Here is a 20,995-nt window from a genome sequence, read left to right on the forward strand (position 1 = left end):
CAGGCTGCCAAAACCAGAGTTTCCATCTTTGGTTCATTAGTTACCTGGATACTACTTGGCCTGCAATAATTTATTCTTAAATACAAATACTGGATATACTAATAATGTTATTTCATAGCACTTTCCTAATGTATTCTATTTGAGATATTATGTGTATGTGTGTGTATGCACATGTGTGTGTGTGTAAAATCACAAGAAGAAATATTTTGACAGTGATCACAAAAGGGACAAATATATTTCCTACACGCCAAATAGATATATTTTAATCTGCTATCTTTCATCTTGGTGAGAAATAAGAGAAAGTATCACTCTGAGTGATAGATCCTACCTGAAATGTGCCCCCTGCTTTCTGAAACATGAATTCTTCACACTTATTGTGATGCTTTATCATTGCCATGCAGATGAGAAGTCCATTAGGATAATTATCGGCTGTAGCTTGGGTGACTGCCATGCATCTCCTCTGTACCAGAGACATCAGGTCACCAGTAGAGGGAAATATGCTTTGGACCTTGTGAAACTGATTCACTAAATTTATAGGGCTCAACAAGGCCATTCAAGCAATAGAACCCAAACATCCCTTGCTGCGTGTAGAAATAAGGGTGCTCTGTGGCTTCTTACTGAGATAAGAAAGCAGCAAAGAGGTCTTCTTTATAAATGTGGCCTAGGAAACTGCAGGCAGAGAGCCAGGTGTGATCAAGGTGTAATAGAATATCCTAGCTGCAAGTAAAATTCCCTAATCCAGGAGCTATGGGAATGAAGGCCTGGGGATGTTTCAATGGAAGAGTCAGGATGAGTCTTTAGGACTTGCAATTCCAAGAGAGAGTAGGTCTACCATCTTATGGGAATAACTAAGGATTTACACAACCATGGTTACTTAGTTATCATACTAGAATATTATTGCAGGATCCAAGTATCTATTTCATGGGAGAATATTGCAAAACCAAAAGTCCAAGTTAACCCCAATGTTTTCAGTAAAATAGCTACTTTTGATTGGTGTTCATCTAATTTTTCAGATGACTGAAAATCAGGACACATCAAGAACAGAACGATATGGCTTTGAGGTTAAAAAAATGAAAAAAAAATAGCATGAATATTTTGCTTACAGAGAAGAATATTGATCAGGTTGCAGTATGCTTCTTGGGTAGAGCTTTGCTCATCATGGCCAGCTCCAGCACAGGAGACAATTATGGAGAAAAAAATAAACATGGGCTTTCCTGGTGGTCCAGGGTTAAGAATCTGCCTGCCAGTGTAGGGGACAGGGGTTCAATCCATGGTCTGGAAACTAAGATCCCACACGCTGTGGGGCAACTAAGCCTGTGCAACTAACTCTTGAGCCAATGTTCTAGACCCTGCGAGCCACAACTACTGAAGCCCACAGGCCCTAGAACCCAAGCTCCACCGCAAGAGAAGCCGCCTCAATGAGAAACCCACACACAGCCACTACAGGAGCCCCCGCTAGCTGTGACTAGAGAAAACCCACGCGCAGCAACGAAGACCCAGCACAGCCAAAAATAAATACAAATCAATTTTAAAAACCCACGATCCATCTAGGTTTTCCTGACAGAAGCAAATCCTAAGGGCGGGGCAGGTTTCAGAGGCAGAGATGCGGAAGCATACTGGACGCAACCAGGGCTCAGCACCTGCTCTAACCACACAGGCTCCTTTGGTCCCTGACTCGTGACTGCTGAGGGGTCTGGAGGCACCCAGTCTCTGGCCTCCCTATCTTTATAGAAGCCCCTTCCTTTTCAGGAGACCTGGAGCACTGGCGTCACATTATAACAGCGACATGGGGGGGAAAGTGCAGGTGGATTCTTTCTGAGGTCAACAATTAAACCATATCTGTTATATGAACATCAACAGGACCCAGGGCAGAGGACTGAAACCCTGGAAACAGTAACACATTCATGAGCAAGACAGTTAACAATAACTAATCATAGCTGCTGCGCTCAGGGTGTGTGTCACGTGCCAGGCAGCACACCAAGCTCTCTCGGTGTGGCTCCACCCACAGCAACTCTGGCTCCACCCACAGCAACCCACACACAGCACCATCACGGAACACGTTTTCTCACGGACTGACTTGTATTATGGACAAGTCCTGTGTTGGATACTCAACGAGTTTTACCTTCAGTCTTTACAACACCCTTACAATGTAGAAAAAAGCCTTACAAAGTGAGAAAGCTAAGGTTCAGGGAGCTTAAGTGTTTTGTCCAGGTTCACAAAATCTGGAACCAGAAAGTAGCTTCCAAAGCTCTCGCAGCTTCCTTTTGGCGACGATTCTAAGGAAAACCTAATAGACACATTGCACTGAAGGGACAGTACACATATAATTTATTCAAATAAGCTGAAGTCCTAGATAGCAATTGCTTAAGAGTATGTCCAATTTCTAAATCATTTCCCCAACTTTGCAAGACTGAAAATAATTCTATCAGACAGAAATGTCTGGGGCTAGTAAAACCATTATGAAATGTCTTTGTTTTCTAGTTTACAGACTGAACTTTAATATAAACAGACTTTGAGAAATGTTAAGTCAGTTATACACCAAAAGGTAAAGGAAGTTTTAATACGAGTTTAACCACAATGTGCCTACTACCCCAAGGAGTGTGTGAATGATGTTTCCATAAAGTTTCTCATTCCTTAATGCTCTTTAATGACTAAAAGCATGGATTCCAGATAACTAGATAGGTTATCGGGATAATGCCTTTAAACTGGGTAAAGGGAAGGAAGGAATAGCACTTTTCTTGATCTATTTTTATCCATTAAATATATACTTATTTCACTTTGACTTCCCTGGTGGCTCAGACGGTAAAGCGTCTGTCTATAATGTTGAAGACCTGGGTTGGATCCCTGGGTCAGGGAAGTTCCCTGGAGGAGGAAATGGCAACCCATTCCAGTACTCTTGGCAAGAAAATCCCATGGACAGAGGAGCCTGGTGTCCATGGGGTTGCAAAGAGTCGGACACGACTGAGCGACTTCACTCATTTATTTCACTTTAGGTACTAATGAGACTGAGTTCACGATAACTAAATATATTGTTGCTTCTTTATAGACATAACATTCTGAAACAAACTTCAGACTAATGTCAGTTATTTTCACCCTGCTCCAAGCTTCCAGAAAATATGTTAACATCTTCCAGGGGTCACTCTAGGGCCTTCCAAAGCTAAGTTTGTGCTCACTGCACCCCGACAACTACCCCACTCCCCAACTTTTAACATGAACATTCGACCCTGAAAACCTTCTATGAGAATGGAAAACATGATTACAAGTAAAGCTAAACTCTACACTATTACATTTAGGCTCACAAAAATGAGTTTAATTCATGACGGTATTTCATAGTCATGACTGATCCCCACTTTGCTACCGTTCTTTAGGTGACAAAGTAGACAATACCCGCATCCCATTTAATTTGAAAAGTTGTTTGAATTTCAAAATCATAAGATGCAATTATCTGAAGGTAACATTAAGCTGGTGTTTCAGTCTGTGGATTACTTACCCAACGTGAGGGATTTGTGTGTAGAACAGAACATGACAGCTACAGTGTCTGCTGGTGTGAAACCCGAATTATTCCTGAGGGCAAAAAAAAAAAGCTTTACAAATACTGTTATAAAAAAGCCTATTCAACACATCCTCAATCAAATGTAGTACCTATCTTCATGCAAACATCCTTTTGATCAATCCTGGAGACAGCAGTAATTCTATACCCAAATGCACAGAAATATCCAAATTTTTTTTTAGAGAGTAATTTCTAGTTTATGCATGAAAAAGAGACAGTCTTAAAAATGTGGCTGGTGGTGGGGGAGGTCTCCTAAGATCATATGCATCATCAGTCTGTGGCACAGGACTTTATAAAAATCCTGCAGCAAGAAACTCCATTAGGGCACTCACTGGGCTGTCACTTGATTTTAATGCAGTGGCTTGAAAGAGTTAATGTGTCTCCAAAAAGGCTTCCTTCGAGGAGCAACGCATCCTTTGGGCAGCACACCTTTGAGAACTACATGGTGTGAACAAAGATTTAACATCATATGTTTCAGTAAAAATAACAAATTACCAATTTTTAGCAATCATCATGTACCAAGTATTCCTTTAAGGCCTTTGCATGTAAAGACAAAAATCCTATCAGGTAGCCAGTATGATATTCCTATTGACAGATGAGAAAACTGAGGCACACAGAAATTATGTAAGCCACCCAGGACCTCAGAGCTAGGGAGTGGGTGACAGTCAGGATTTAAACCATGTCCAGCTCCTGTGTCTATTCTTAACTGCTAAATAATATGTTAGAAGGCTTCCCTGGTGGCTCAGATGGTAAAGGATCTGCCTGCAATGCAGGAGACCTGGGTTTGATCCCTAGGTTGGGAGGATCCCCTGGAGAAGGGAATGGAACCTGCTCCAGTGTTCTTGCCTGAAGAATCCCATGGACAGAGGAGCCTGGCGAGCTACAGTTCATGGGGTCACAAAGAGTTGGACATGACTGACTGACTTCAGGCAAAAATACTGGAGTGGGTTGCCATTTCCTTCTCCAGGGGATCTTCCTGACCCAGGGATTGAACCTGCATCTCCTACATTGGCAGGTGAATTCTTTACCACTGAGCCACCTGTGAAGCCCTTGACTTTCACTTCACTTCACTAATGCTAAAGATAAAAAAATCTTGCTTAGTCAAAATCCCATTAAATGTTAGAGCTAAAATTTTTGTCATGTAATCCTTTTTTTCCTTTTGAACTTTTAATTTTGTATAGGAGTACAGCCAATTAACAACGTTGTGATAGTTTCAGTCAAACAGTGAAGGGACTCAGCCATACATATGCATGTATCCATTCTCCCTCTAGCAGATCATCAAAACTGCACAATCATTTGTGCCTGTGTTGGGAGTGGGACATTCAAATACTAGAATTCAATAAAGAAATAATATGGAACTTTTAAAAATCCATTGAATGTTATGGGGATCGGTACTAGTGAATATCATATTGAAATTTCCTATTTTAGATCACAAAGATTTACAGAACCAAAAAGGTTAGAAATGCAATTATTATTATTGCATCTTTGATATGTTAGAAACTATTCCTTCCTTCAGAATCAGTGTTTGAAGACATAGTGAGTCTATATGAGTCTATTCATTCCCCGCCCTGAACTCAGACAAGAGAGTGAGCAAAAGGAACAATGTTTTAAAGCCTGACTTTGTACAGTTGCAGATACAACAATCTATCCAACTGTCAATGATCTCAAAAGAAAGTGACTCCACCATTTCCCCTAGTAACCTTATCCTTTTAAAACATTTTTATTTTTATTTGCTTTTGGCCGTGCTGGGTCTTTGTTGCTGTGCAGGCTTTCTCTAGTTATGGCAAGCTGGGGCTACCCTCTGGTCGAGGTGCATAGACTTCTCACTGTGGTGGCCTCCCTCATTGCAGAGCATGGGTTCTGGGTGTTTGGGCTTCAGCAGTTGCAGCACATGAGTTCAGCAGTTGCGGCTCTCTGGCTCTAGCGCACAGGCTCAACAGTTGTGGTGCATGAGCTTAATTGCTCTGAGGTATGTGGCAATCTTCCCACATGAGGTGTGTGGGATCTTCCTGCATGTCTCCTGCATTGGCAGGCAGAATCTTTACCACTGAGACCCTAGGGAAGCCCCAAAGTGAACCTTATAAATAATTTTCACTGGGAGAAAAGACTTCCCTTGAAAGATCCCTCATCCTGCTTCTTCGTTACATTCTCACGGAGGGGAAAAGGACCCTCTCTTTTACCACCTCCTTCTCTCTGCATAATGGTTCCTATATACAGTGGAATATTAGTCATAAAAAGGAATGAAACTGGGTCATTTGTAGAGATGTGGATGGACCTAGAGATAGTCATACAGAGTGAAGTGAGTCAGAAAAATCATACATGAATGCCTATGTGTGGAATCTAGAAAAACAGTACAGATGAACCTATTTCCAGGGCAGGAATACAGATGCAGACACAGAGAATGGATGTGTGGACACAGGGCTGCGGGAGGAGGCGGGGTGGTGGGACGAACGGGGAGAACAGGATTGACATATATACACTACCACGTATAAAGCAGATAGCTAGTGGGAAGCTGCTGTGTGGCACAAGGGGCTCAGGGCTTGGACGGGAGGGCATGGAGGGAAGCTCAAGACAGAGGGGATACATGTGTACTTCTGGCTGGTTCATGTTGCTGCTGCCGCTAAGTCGCTTCAGTCGTGTCCGACTCTGTGCGACCCCATAGACGGCAGCCCACCAGGTTCCCTCGTCCCTGGGATTCTCCAGGCAAGAACACTGGAGTGGGTTGCCATTTCCTTCTCCAATGCATGAAAGTGAAAAGTGAAAGTGAAGTCGCTCTGCTCCATCCATGGGATTTTCCAGGCAAGAGTCCTGGAGTGGGTTGCCATTGCCTTCTCCTGATTCACGGTGAAGAACAGCAAAAACTAACACAATATCCTAAAGCAATTATAAGCCAGTGGAAAAAAAAAAAGAATATTTAAATTGCCTTTTAGTCTCATCTCCTTTGAAAAGGAATGTAAGCTCATGCTTTCTAACTAGTCTTACTTGCAACTTTTTTGCCTTTTTAATAACATCTTTCTGAACGGAATTTTTGGTGTCTCTCAGGTGAGAGAAAAGGAGGGAAGGAGAAAGAGAAAGAGAGGGAAAGTGAGAGGCAGAGGGTTAGGGTTTAAGTTTACTGAATTCATAGTAGTGCGAGGGGCTGTGCTTTCAAGAAATCTGATGAAGAGAAGAAAAGGGACATGGAGACGAGTGTGATTATATAGAAATAATGGATGAAACCATGTCCTCAAAGGAGCCTGAGAGGAGGAGCCTGAGATTAGCCTGAGAGCGTCCTATGGTCTGAGAGTCTGTGAGCCGGAAGAACGAGGCAAGGTGAGTGAAAAACACAAGAAATTTTTCCGGTAGAGAATAAGAAAGTGGAGGTAATTCATGTCAGGGATTTTACTCTCTTTGTAAAGTGTAAGGTGCTTCATTCGTCCTCAGAGAGGTAACCCTATGACCTGGAAATAAGAGAAACTTGAGATAAGCAGATGGAGGAACATGATCTAGTCAATTCCCAGTGGACAAAAAACGTCTCCAGGGACGAATGCCCAGCTGTGCCGGTGGAACACGTGGGTGGGACGTGCCCAGCCGGCCTGCCCTGGGGCTGTCCCCAGCCACGCTCCGGTGAGGGTAACACTAAGACCTTCGAGGCATTTGGCTGACCTTGTTTGTTACCCATTCTCACTGTTTCTGGATTTATGTGATTTGGTTTTCTATCCAACCGGCAATACGGTTCTTTGGTGAACGCTATTCTGCTTGATATTTGTTCTTTTCCAGATTATAGTATATTTCTGATGTGTCTAAATCTCTCTGGCCAAGAAAGCTCTGATTTAATCTGGTGCTGGCTGTGCTGTCTGCCATGCTGGAGCAGAATTTCCAATGTGGCTAAGGAGAATGTCTCTAAGATATGCTTACTTGTCCTCTGCGTTTAGGTAGGGAGATCCAAGGTAAGCCCACACGAGGTGGTGTCTGGCCCTGATGTGGGCTGAACACTGCCCTAGGTTTCTACTGACACAAAGCCCTTCAGTGCGGAGGGAGAGTCAGGATATAAAAATGGAATGTTTGGGGTTAAAACAATATTCCACCTAAATAGGGCTGATATACTCTATCTCTGATTATAATCAACCCTGAATATTCATTGGAAGGACTGGGATGCTAAAGTTGAAGCTCCCAGACTTTAGCCCCCTGATGCGAAAAGACCCTGATGCTGGGAAAGACGGAAGGCAAAGAGAAGAGGCAGGCAGAGGATGAGATGGTTAGATAGCATCACCGACCCAATGGACAGGAACTTGAGCAAACTCCAGGAGATAGTGGAGGACTGGGAGGCCTGGTGTGCTGCAGTCTGTGGGGTCACAAAGAGTTGGACACGACTTAGTGACTGAACAACAACAACATACTCTCTCTCTACAGTAACAGATTGTTCTATATCGTGGATCTTGGGGAAGCCAGTGGAGCACGTACTCACTTAACGGTCCATCCGAGATGGGGGGTGGGGAGGGGGAGGATGGTGAGTAACCACAGCAGCAAATTTAAAAAAATTCTATCAAACATATACGTATTTACTTGAACTACAGTCGATTTGCAGTAAATATTTATTGAGCACTTTAAGCACTTTGCATCCAGTATTTCTTTCTTCACAGAACAGCCTTATGCAGTAACAGTATTTCTGTCTTTGCTTTTTCCAAAAAGGGATCTTGAAGCAGAGTCAGTTGCATCAAGTCACATAGATAAGGAGGCTGTCCCAAACTGTGAAGACAAGTTTACTTTCTGAGAAGAATATTATAAAAAACCAAAACCACCACACAATTTAGTGGATGAGAGCAGCTAAGTAGGCTTCCTTCGCCCACGCTCTGGGGTTAAATAGCAGAAAGTCAAGATAACACAAAATAACAGTGTCCTGTACATTATACTAAGTAGTAACGGCTGTAATTATTTTCAGTGATCATCATCTCTATTGTGCCTGCTCACATTCTTGAAAAGGAACAGCATTACTATTTATTTTCCAATTCTACCTTATCTCTTTTTAATATTGATTTCCTTTTTATCTCGTTCTTATAATTCTTTTGATTACTTTGGCTTCCCTTGAGATGTTTATTTCCTTTGCCTCCCAACTGGTCTTTTTATTCTCTCACAAAGCTTTCAATCAGTGTTTTCCCCATAATATTTATTTTGCCTGCCTTTGCAGTACCCACAAAGGAAAACATGTCAGAAGGTTTTACTAGCAGAATTACAGAATGTGGAGCAGAAAGGGTCCTCTGAGATAGTCCCATCTGAGCCCACTGTTTTTACAGGGGGAAGGTTCCATGCGAAAACTTTCCTTTGTTAACCTCGGTACCAGTGTTTTGTCTTCACCGGTTTTAGGAGACCTCGTCTGTCCCCAGCTCTGTGGCACTAAACAAGTTAAGCAGAACTCTGGCTTAAGCGCCCCATCTCTGAATAGTAAGGAGACTTCCCATTAATGTGAAACAGATCGCCAGTCCAGGTTCGATGCATGAGGCAGGGCACTCAGGGCTGGTGCACTGGGATGACCCAGAGGGATGGGATGGGGAGGGAGGTGGGAGGGGGTTCAGGATGGGGAACACGTGTACACCCATGGCTGATTCATGTCAATGTATGGCAAAACCCACCACAATATCGTAAAGTAATTAGCCTCCAGTTAAAATAAATTAATTAAAAAAATAAATAAAACACAAAAACTGAAAAAAAATAAGGTTCATCTTCCCTTCCTCCCTGCCTGCCTCTCCCCTTCTCCTACTCTTCAGGCGACCCCCCTTCCCTCCCTGGGTTGTGGCCTGAGGCTGAATGAGACATCTCATAGAAAATGTACTGATAAGGACCAAAGCACCCAGTACAAATATTTGAATGTTTGTTTTCTCCCTTTTCCTTTCTTTATGGTTTCTTCTGTCACTCTAGAGACATTCTTTGCTTCCCTTACTCTAGTTGTCAACCTACCCAACTGTCTTATTTTGAAAAGGTTTCCCATTACTGCTTTCTTTTTCTAAGCTTTTTCAACATTTTTCTTCTAACTTTGAAGCTTCCAAAAGTCACAGAAAGCTTAGGTCACTGTGGACAAAGGACTCTTGGTTTGATGAATGAACTCCCCATTCCTAGCAACTGTGACAGAGAAGTGTCAAAAAGAATGTATTACAAAACTAGAAACGCTGATTCTCTCTCTTCCATAATTAGCTTTAGAAATAATATAAACTACTGCGATATAACAAATATTTTACAGTAGCTAACCTTTCCAGAGCACTTACTGTATACTGGGTATTACACTGAGGGCTTTATGTACATATTATTTAATTCTCCAAATGACCCTATGAGATAGGTATTACTACTGTCTTCATTTTACAAATGAGGACACTGACAAAAGTTATAAAGTTATTAAACAGAATGAAAACTCAAGTCCATCTGACTCCAGAGTTGGAATTTTTAACCCTGATGCTATTCTGTGAACTGATAATTGAGGATACAGAATGTACTCTCAAATGTACTTTAAACACTCAGAGTATTAATAGAAGAGGCTCCCATGTCACACACTACAGAGGTAATAGGTCAAGTTTGTAAACCTAAGAAATATTAACCAGGTAAGCAGAGTGTTGAAGGGAAGCTGAATTTTCTTGGCTGGGTCTCTCCTGGTTTATGCTAAACTTCCACCATCAGAGGTCAGTGGCATACTGTACAAAAAAAGGCTGATTTCTCTGCTGAGATTTCTGTCTCTGATTTAGTTTTATTGGACTGGTAAGTCAAAGAAAAGAAAAAACCTGCTACAGGCCAATTTTATTAACTTTAAGAAGGAAGGAACAAAAAGTAGGAAAAGCAAAGAACTCAATGACGTATAAACCAATGGGTTCTTGTTCTAACTCTTGGTATTGTTCACTATTGTTCACTAATTGTTCACTTATATATATATATATATATATTGTTCACTTATATATATAATTGTTCACTTATATAATAGATTGTTCACTAATCTGTGTGAACTTGAAGAATCCAGTCACATACCCACTACAAATTCCCCAATCAAAACAAGTATTAGGAATTTTAAAAGTAACTGAAGTAGCTTAGTGTGGTGGAAGCAGCAAGGGTAAATACTTCTGGAAATGTCAAATGGAGATGACACGCAATTCCAAGTGTAGCATCTGCCATCTGATTTGGGGTAAGTCGCTAAACTACTAAAATCTGATTTCAGGCCAGTTCCTAAACTACTGTAAGCGTGGGTCATCATCTGCAAAATAGCAACCAAACACACAGTATCCTGGCCTTTTGGTGTCAGACTTACACAAAATAGCATATGCAGAAACCGTAGCATGGTGCCTGACACAGAGTAGGGTTCAATAAATGCTGGTATTTTTCATTTCTCCAATAAAATCCTCAGGTGCTATGGGGTCTTCCAACGTGAAAACAGAACGTGAAGATCATGAATTTTGTCTAATTGAAACATGTCCAAATTTTAATGGCGTGTTTCGGGGCTATACAGCCAGTACCGAGGAGCAGAATTATTGCTACTCCACATTCTGTTGTTTACCGAAGAACATGCATGTCTGGCAGGGGGCCAAGCAAGTTCAAAACACAACAGAACTTCAGTGGAGGCAGAACAGAAGGGCCTCAAAACCACAAGGCTTTATGAAGTCCGGCCTCCTTCATGAGGAATATCCTCACTTCTAATTTGACTGGTTGGGATATGCCCCATCACCTACCACCCCCACCCCCGACCTCAGCAATAATCCCAATAGTGGCTGTTCTGTGGTCCTTCAAGGCATTTTTCAGTCACTGATGGGGTATCTGTATTACACCTACCCTCAGAGGATGGATGAGTGAGCCTGATGATTACTTTTGCCACAAAGACCAGCAAGCAAACAACCAGCAAAAGGCAAACATCTTTTTGAGGATGACGTAACGAGCCATTTACAAAAGGAACTTTAAAATAGCTTCTACTCTCAGACTTACCCAATTAAGTCACATTTTCTCTGTAACTTAATGGCTCTGGGCTTTATTCTTACTTCATAAATCACAAGCACAGGCTTGGAAAAATGTTTCCAATTACACCAATCAATACATTTTTATTGACTGTTTACAACTGGCCTCCAGCCGCACCAAGTGCTCTAAGAGCCAAGTGCCTATGCGAGGCCTGAACCATCCACGCTCTGACACCACTCCAGGCTTCGTAAACAAGCTGGGCTCCTCCCCTTGTGGCAACTCACCGCCAGGAACTGGCATTCCAGGGCCCAGCAATCTGGCCCAAGCTTACCTTCCCAGTTACTAGGATTACTTCCCATTTTCTTTTACTCCTATTGTTCCACCAGGTCATGTGAGTGTCTGTGGATGTCTACATGTGCATTACTATTTCTTCTCCCCAAATCCCCTCTTTGCGCCCGCATTTGCTAAATAGTTAGCTATTCTCTATGACTCATGTCAAATCCCATCTCTTCCATGGAGTCTTGTTCTCCCACTCTCTTTGAAAGTGCCTTCTTCTTTGAATTGTCTATGGGTTGTGTTATCGCAGCACTAACAGAACACTCAGCTATCAGTACATACGTATCTAGTCTGTAAAGTCCTACAGGATCAAAATCATTACGTGTAGTATTCACTATGGTAACTTTTCTCATATCCGTTGAACGTATAATACTGGTGGAAGACGTTTCACTGGAGGTGAGCCTTTAAGAATAAGAAAGATGAAGTAGGACACAGGACCAAGTTTGACATGGAGCCAGCCTAAGCAAGGGACAGAAATGAGAATGTTCGAGATTCCTCTAGGGAGCAGCAAAGATGTTACCTCTACCTACAGCTTAGACAGTGTGAACTCTAGTAGCGGTTCACTCAGCCCCTCAAACCAACCCCATTCTGTAGGCACTGCATAACCACTGAAGATCTCTGAACAAGACAGCTATTATCAGAACTCCGAGCCACTGGAAACGGTATGAAATGCACAAGAAAAATCCAGTCTGCAAATGAAGAATACCAGAAAGCCACCCATGGCAATAGTCTAGGGAGAAAGGCAATGAGAGCCCGAATTGGGGAACCAGCTTTGGAAGCACAAGAAATATGACCAAGGCAGGATCAAGACATTTAAACAAGAATTATGTGAAGGATTCCAGTCTGAGCAACTCTGTGGATGACAGCTTCATTCATACAGAGTGCAGTAAGTCAGAAAGAGAAAAACAAATATCATATATCAATACATATATATGGAATCTAGAAAAATGGTAGAGAAGAGCCTAGTTTTGGGAATAGAGATGCAGACAGAGAATGGACACGTGGGCACAGGGTGGCAGTGGGAGGGTGGGACGAGCTGGGAGAGTTGGCACTGGCATATATACGCCACCATATGTAAAATTTACCCTGGTGGCTCAGCTGGTAAAGAATCTGCCTGCAATGCGGGAGACCTGGGTTTGATTCCTGGGTTGGGAAGATGCCCTGGAGAAGGGAATGGCTGCGCACTCCAGTTATTCTTGCCTGGAGAATTCAATAGATGGAGGAGTCTGGCAGGCTACAGTCCATGGGGTTGCAGAGTTGGACACGACTTTCAGTTTCACTTTCACGCATAAAATAGCTAGCTAGTGGGAAGCTGCTGTATAGCACAGGGAGCTCAGCTCCGTGCTCTGTGATGCAGGGTGGGATGGGTCGAGGGGGAAGTCCAAGAGGGAGGGGATATATATATATATACTTAGAGCTGATTCACTTAGATGTATTGTAAAGCAGTTATACTCCAAAAAAAGAGAAAAGAATACATGCTCCAGTAAATCAACTCCCTGGGTTCAAATCCCAGCTCTACCATGTAAGAGCTGGATTTTTAGACAAGTAGGTTTACCCTCATCTGTAAAGTGGAAAGAATGATTTCATTTAGTTATATGGTTGTTGTAAGACTGAAATATGCTAATACATTTAAAGAGCTTGGAAAAACTGGTACATATAAAGAACTCAATATATACCAGTACCATTCTCATTAAACAAAAAAGAGAGAGAGACAAAGTATTAGGGCAAAAGGTTAATTCCATTTGAAGGTGTTGAGCCTGAGGTCTTGTTAGGACAGTCAGGTGAAGACATCCAAAAGTGAAGTGGGAAGCAGAGCAGGAGCTCCGGGAAAACACTGCAGTGGAAGGCCCACTGCTCATCAGCAGGAAGCTGAGAGCTGGAGCCAGTGAAGCAGAGAAGGCTGCCTAAGCACACAGTGGGAGTGGTGAAACGAGGGCCAAGAACAGGTCGTTTGGTAACGCCTACAACTTGCTGGTGGCGAGAGCAAGATGGAACAGCCAGGAGACAGAAAGGACTAGGAAAGGGTGTAGGGGCCAGGAAGTCAAGTACAGAGCATGATTCTTAGGAAGTGGCGCTAGTGGTAAAGAATCCACCTGTCAATGCAGGAGACGCAAGAGAATCGGGTTTGATCCTTGGGTGGGGAAGATCCACTAGAGGAGGAAATGGCAACCCACTCTAGTATTCTTGCCTGGGAATTTCCATGAACTGAGGACTCTGGCAGGCTATATCCATAGGGTGGCAAAGAGTCATACATGACTGAGTGCATGTGTGTGCGCACACACACACACACAAACAAATCTAATCACTTACCTTGTGGAATAGATGAAGGTTAAAAGCATAAAGCTCAGTTGAATAGAACATACTGAAAAAAAAAAAGATTATAAATCTAAATTAGCACTGCAAAAACAGTATTTGCAGCCTACTTATTGGTATGCTTAGTTTTATCTGAAAGTTATGGGAACTCAAGGACAAAAACAAATAAATAAGCCAAACAAACACACATTGCTAAACTGACAGAATCATTTAAACTAGTAGGACTTGATCTGTTCTTAATGAAAGATACTCCCAGAGATAAGCTATGATATTTGCTACTCAAGGTAGATCTAAGACCTTCTTTGATTTAAAATTTGGTTATTTAATTTGTTCAGTTTAGGAAAAACTGGTTTGTCCAATGAATATTAGCAAAGAGCACAAATGCAGTAGCATGTAACATATATTTTGGAATAACTCATGTTGATTTTAATAACAAAAGATTCTTTGATATTACAATTACCAAAAGTTGTCTTTGGTATTACAGGGTATGGAACAAAAGCTTAGTTTTTGAGCCTAGCAGTTATTTGCATTGTATAGTCTGCTGCTTCTTAAAATGAAATGATATTACTTTGGGTTTATTTTATTAATAATAGAAAAAAGTGACCTAAATAGTCACATTTTAACCAATGCAGCCAATTACTATACTCAGAAAACAACAGTACCATATATTATAAATCCCAGTTTTAATTCACAATAAAGGGTAAAATGAACTTCAAGTTAAAATTTTTTAAATGGGCAAGAAAGGGGTCACTTTAACATTTGAATTTGATAGCTGTCTCGGCTTCTCTCATCAACTATTATGAATCAGACATAAATAAACAAAGGAGATTAAGTCATAAGTGGATGCTGATGTCTTTTTAAAGAAGAGATACACACGGTCACTACATATAATATGAAACGAAATATTCTTTTCTAATCAAATGAACATTGGCGATGAATTTAGGGACCCCAAATAGTTATGCTTTGCTAGTGGGGAGGCTGAGGAGAGAGCCAGGACAGCCCGCCCTCCGACTTACTTATGAACAGTACGAGGAGGAGACTGAATTTATCCAGGTCGATACTTGGGTTCGAGAACGTGTCGCAGAAGGTTGTGTAGATGATCATGAGGAGCACGCTGCTGCTGACAGCACCAAAAGGAGGCTGCTTTCTCTCCAGCCAGTCCTTGATGTATCTTCGGACAATCTGAAACACAGAGACCAACAGGTTGCCTTTTTTCAGAGGGAGTCGGGTTGGGCATCGCAAAGTGATTCTGACAGCGAAAGATGGGAAGGAAAGAGAACAATTTGGATGAGGGCCACAGTGGATTTCAAAGCTTCCCTGCCACCCTGTTCTTCTTCTGGGGAATTTCACATTTGTAGTGCAGCTTTCACTAGTGTCCGTAATGACAGTATATTTTCAACTGCATTCAAATCCATCCTTAATCATGCCAAATGCTCTTTGCTGGCTGTCAGTGAGACATGCCCATTAAGCCTCCCCAAAGTTTATCTCCTCTGCTGATCCTAATGGATGTGTGTAATTATCACAGTCCCCTTTGCCTCAACAGACAACGCCAAGTGTAACTTTGGGAATCTTAAAAATCTGACATCTTCAAGAATTTCAAGACGGTAGATAATCGAAAGTGATCCATGGAACATATTAATATTTAAAATGCCAGCAATGCACCAGAAGTTTTTAATTAAATTATAACTCATGCTTGAAAAGCAAAAGTGCATGTGTTGTGGGAGTTTAAATAATTCAGATGCTGAATATCTAGAGTTTTTGTGAATCCAAAGACAAATGCCATTTGCATGCTTTTAGAATTCTAGAATTAACACTTAAAAATGAATAAACCTGTCCTAACTTTCCTACAAAAAGGTGAGTGAAACATGAAGTTATATGGCAATCCCCTCATATTTTAAAATCAAATCAGATATTTCAACTCAGGACAGCCTGAACACTGGTGATAACTTTAAGTTTGGATCTAAAAGTGAGCCACTCTATTTAAAACCTTTGGCTTTTGAAAGAAGCTGAACAAACCCGATAATGAGGACTAGAGTTGAGACACATTAAGTTCTGAGTCACTCATTATCCTGCATAATTGAACATGAGATTTCACAACAGGCTGAATTACCATGATCCATTAGCAATAATGAGGTCAGGGAACTTCTCCTGACAAGGCTGATGGGGTTCTGTCATCTTCCACTCTGTCACTAAAAAGGCTTAATTCACAATGAGGCATGCCTTCACAGATCCTCAAGAACAAATAAACGACTCTCCAGAGAACCTGCGGGCCGACGGACGGCTATTGGATCAATTTTCTCCCACCTCAAGGACTCAGTAGGTGAAAGAAGTGTTGAAGAAGGTGTTCTGGCAGAAAGGGGACCGGTTGGTAAGAGAAGCAGGGGCAGCACCTTGAAGGGTGGGTGGGACGGGAGGAGAAAGAGGGCTTTATATAGAAATGTCTGTGTTTGTGAAAGTCGCTCAGTTGTGTCCGACTCTTTGCGAACCCATGGACTATACAGTCCATGGAATTCTCCAGGCCAGAATACTGGAGTAGGTAGCCTTTCCCTTCTCCAGGGGATCTTCCCAACCCAGGGATCGAACCCAGCTCTCCCACATTGCAGGTGGATTCTTTACCATCTGAGCCACAATAGTGTTAAATATTTTTAAAAAGTACAACTTGGAATTAAAGTTATAGCTGCATTTATTAAAAAATTGTGTTTTGTTTCGTAAAAGCAATTGCAAACCATAAATAACCATAGTAATTTATCTAGTGTTCATTTCTTTCTTTACAATGAAACTATCGTGAGGTATAGAGAAACAGTTCTATTATACAGCATTACAGACTGATGTATCAGAACACACATTTTGGTGCCTGAGGGACTCAGAAAAGCTATGATCAACTTCGATAGCACATTAAAAAGCAGAGACATTACTTTGCCAACAAAGGTCCATCTAGTCAAAGCTATGGTTTTTCCAGTAGTTATGTATGGATGTGAGAGTTGGACTATAAAGAAAGCTGAGCACTGAAGAATTGATGCTTTTGAACTGTGGTGTTGGAGAAGACTCTTGAGAGTCCCTTGGACTCTAAGGAGATCAAACCAGTCCATCCTCAAGGAAATCAGTCCTGAATATTCACTTGAAGGACTGATGCTGAAGCTGAAATTCCAATACTGTGGTCACCTGATGCAAAGAACTGACTCACTGGAAAAGACCCTGATGCTGGGAAAGATTGAGGGCAGGAGGAGAAGGGGACGACAGAGGATGAGATGGTTGGATGGCATCACTGACTCAATGGACATGAGTTTGAGAAAGCTCTGGAGTTGGTGATGGACAGGGAGGCCTGGCGTGGTGCAGTCCACGGGGTCACAAAGAGTCAGACACAACTGAGCAACTGAACTGAACTGAACTGAACTGCGGGACTCAGACGGCCCCATGTTCAGATATATCGCCATGGGGCATGTGTGCCCAGTTGTGTCTGACTCTTTGAGACCCCATGGACAATAATCCACCAGCCTCCCCTATCCATGGGATTTCTCGGGCAAGAATACTGGAGTGGATTGCCATTTCCTTCTCCAGGCACCATGGGGGTAGCTGCTTAATGGAAGGTCACAGACGTTTCACTTAAAAGGTCATTCTATAACTTATTGTTCCTACTAGCATTAATGCTGATAACTGCTCTAATCAATGCAACTCAACATCTTTAGGAAATAAAACATGGAAATTACATGGAGTTATTGAAATGAATAGTCTCCACTTTTGTTTTAATATATAATGGTTAAAAACACAGAAGTCCTCTCTCTGCAACAGATTATAGAATGTAGGATCCCAATTCCGAAAGTAAAAGCGTCTTCCCCCACCACCTCTGACAAAATAAACAAATAAATATGAATGAGATGTAACTCACCAATTTAAAAACCAAGACAAACCTGTAATCGTCAATCAACTTTATAAGTTTTAATCTGACTTTAGTCAACCAAATTAGTACCTCTTTCTTCATTACAAAGTACTCAGAGTCTCATAGTATATTACGATTCTTCTAATATGGCAAGAAACAGGGACGCCAAATTCTGCATCCTCCTCGCTAACATGCCTTTCCTCTCAACTCTTCATGTTGGACACTGAATCTCAAAATAGAAAACCACTAGAAGGTTGGAAACTGTACAGACTCACAAGTGAAACGATAACCCTAGTGGAAAATAGATTGTTCTTTACTGTTTTCAGTGTTACAGAGATATTTGTCTGTGTTTCTATTCCTTGCCAGCCTCCATAGGGCGTTTTCATCTTCTAAAATTAAAATCACAAAACACCTTCTTTTGCACTGTGTAGCTGGAAAAGTGTTAAAATATTTCACAAACTACTGGGTGAAGTCGTGTTGATATGCCTCAAATACGGGCTTCGGATATAAACTCCAGGAAACCCAACTTCTCTTACACTTTTGACACAAACATTCTCCACTTGTCAAGAATTCATGTCATTTTAAAATTCTCCAAACCTGTTTGCCTTACACCAGTGTTTAATAACCTTATAGGAAACAAGGCTTTGCTAGAGATAGATGAATGCAACCTGATATAAACCATTCAGAATTCTCTTTTGGGGGGGAAAAAGTCAAAATGAAGTGGAAAAACGCATTCTGGTGAGGTGGCTTGTGGTAACTTTCTTTGGAATCTATACTAATTCATTTTCCCTCATAGCTCACAGAGATGCATTCGCTCAAAATTAAATGGTAAATCCTCACTGACTTGCTTGCTTTTCACTATGGAGATAGAAGGGGAAAAAAACTCTTCCATCAGAAGCCTTTTGCTTTTATTGTCTCACCCTCTGCATTTTGATTTTCTTTACTTTAAATTAAGCACCAGGAAAGGTTAAAACGGAACTTAAATTTTTGAATCCTTGTATTTCTAATAAGCTGAACTGCATGCCAATTACTGCATGATCTCCAAGGTGAACCCCTGGAAAAATAACAGTCTTGGGTGAAGAAGGTTGATATGCAGAGGTAAGTGAGAAGTATAATAGCCATCATTTTGTTTTCTTCATTTTTTTTTCCAGGGCATTTTCTTGTGTTTTTCTTTCTATTCTGTCTTTACACTTATAAATTGATTTTTGAGTGGGGATGGATGATGGCTGATTTTTCAGGTTAAGTTTGATTTTAAAATTCATTTTTTTTCCAGGTAGTTTTAGATTGTTTCTTCAATTTTTTAGAAGTTTTTTTTTGTGTGTCTTTTATTTAAAAATTTTTTTAAGAGTTCATACAATTAAAAAAAATAATTTATTTATTTTAATTGGAGGCTAATTACTTTACAATACTGTAGTGGTTGAGGTTGCTTTCCACTTACAGTTACTACAAAATATTGACTCTATTTCCCATGTTGTACAGGACATCCTTGAGCCCGTCTTATACCCAATAGTTTGTGCGGTCCACTCCTCAATCTTTGTACTGCTCCGTCCCCCTCCCCACTGTAACCTCTTATTTGTTCTCTATATCCTGAGTCTGCCTTTTTTTTTTTAATCTTCAATTTTTAATCCTCTATTCCACTGAATATATATATTTTCAGAAAGTGATTTGTTTCTTCATTAATGTTCTTTTGAAATGTACAGTCAGGGATGTGACATCAAATCCAATTATGTAACATTTATTAAATATTGAGTAGATTCAAACTAATATTACACTTTCTTTAAACAAAAGTGGAAACAGTAATAATAAATGGATTATTTATTTTAAATAGAAGCACCCATCATCGACTTCACTCTCTGAAATTCTTTCCCTCTGCTAACATTTACTTCCATTCTCAGGAACAAGGTTATGCAGATTCTATCCTGCTCGGGTTACAGCTGAAAACAAAGGCACCTGAGAGCCCAAACGGCTTGCATCAAATGCTAAAAAGCTAGTCACATGGATCTTTAGAACTCTCACCTCTCTCTCTTGAGTGAACAATAGTGCAGGGTTTCAAGGTATAGACTTTGGAGCTTCTTACTTTGTGATCTTGGGCAAATTCCTTAACTTCCCTGTGCCGCATCTCTAAAATGAATAGGCTAGTAATTGTAGCGAGGACTAAGTGATTAAATAAATATAAAATGCTTTAGAACTAGGGACTGTACATGGTAAATAAGTTCGATGCACGACACTGGATGCTTGGGGCTAGAGCACTGGGACAACCCAGAGGGATGGTATGCGGAGGGAGGAGGGAGGAGGGTTCAGGATGGGGAACACATGTATACCGGTGGCGGATTCATTTTGATATTTGGCAAAACTAATACAATTATGTAAAGTTTAAAAATAAAATAAAATTAAAAAAATAAATAAAAAATAAACACACTTTTATAGACCAAGGTTAAAAAAAGAAAATAATATAAAAAAAAAAAAAAGAACTGTTCTTATTCCCAAGTCCCAGTTTGCTGATGTTCCTATCACAACACTCTTCACCTATATATCCCATTGCATGATATATTAATAAAAGACACTCTTCTCCCAGAGCAATTCAAGTGAAGCAATGAAAACCTAGTATAATTTATAAGTGCAAAATTTTACTAGCATTAATGACATTAACTGCAGCTTCAGCTGGAGATTATTTAATATGAAAAGTCAATCTCAAACTAAGAAACAAAGCATGAATGAGGGACTAGAAAATGCATAAGTGATAAATAATATGCTTTTTTACTATTAACTTATTGAAGTGCGGTTTAGTGTGCTGTTTTAAAATAATATTTTTCAAAGGTAGTGGAAATTCTATTTCATTAGCATTGATTCATAAATCTCTCAAATCTAATGAATAAAATAAGTATTTGTCACAGGCACTTAGATATATTGAAGGCTTTATCAGAAAAGAAGAAACATTACAATAACACACTTAATTTCTTTCTAGAACTGATGGAAGCAAGCAATCTCCCAACCATCTATGGAAAGACTAATCTTAT

General features: G+C 40.8%; 1 protein-coding gene across 4 annotated transcripts in view; it reads right to left on the minus strand.

Moving 5' to 3' along the window:
* The window catches only part of SLC10A7 (solute carrier family 10 member 7), a 317,217-nt gene that overhangs the window by 30,904 nt on the left and 265,318 nt on the right, over positions 1 to 20,995 (minus strand). For 3 of the 4 annotated variants that reach the window (XM_070386620.1, XM_070386619.1, XM_070386625.1), the window contains 3 exons: positions 15,118 to 15,283; positions 14,099 to 14,150; positions 3,491 to 3,564 (listed from right to left, as the gene is read on the minus strand). In XM_070386620.1, coding sequence (XP_070242721.1) covers positions 3,491 to 3,564; positions 14,099 to 14,150; positions 15,118 to 15,283 — 292 coding nt within the window. Of the gene's footprint in view, positions 1 to 3,490; positions 3,565 to 14,098; positions 14,151 to 15,117; positions 15,284 to 20,995 lie in introns of those variants that run through there. The other variant, XR_011467479.1, reaches the window with a different exon arrangement.

Source organism: Bos mutus, chromosome 17 (genome assembly GCF_027580195.1).
Source record: "Bos mutus isolate GX-2022 chromosome 17, NWIPB_WYAK_1.1, whole genome shotgun sequence".
In the NCBI taxonomy this organism is placed as follows: Eukaryota; Metazoa; Chordata; class Mammalia; order Artiodactyla; family Bovidae; genus Bos; species Bos mutus.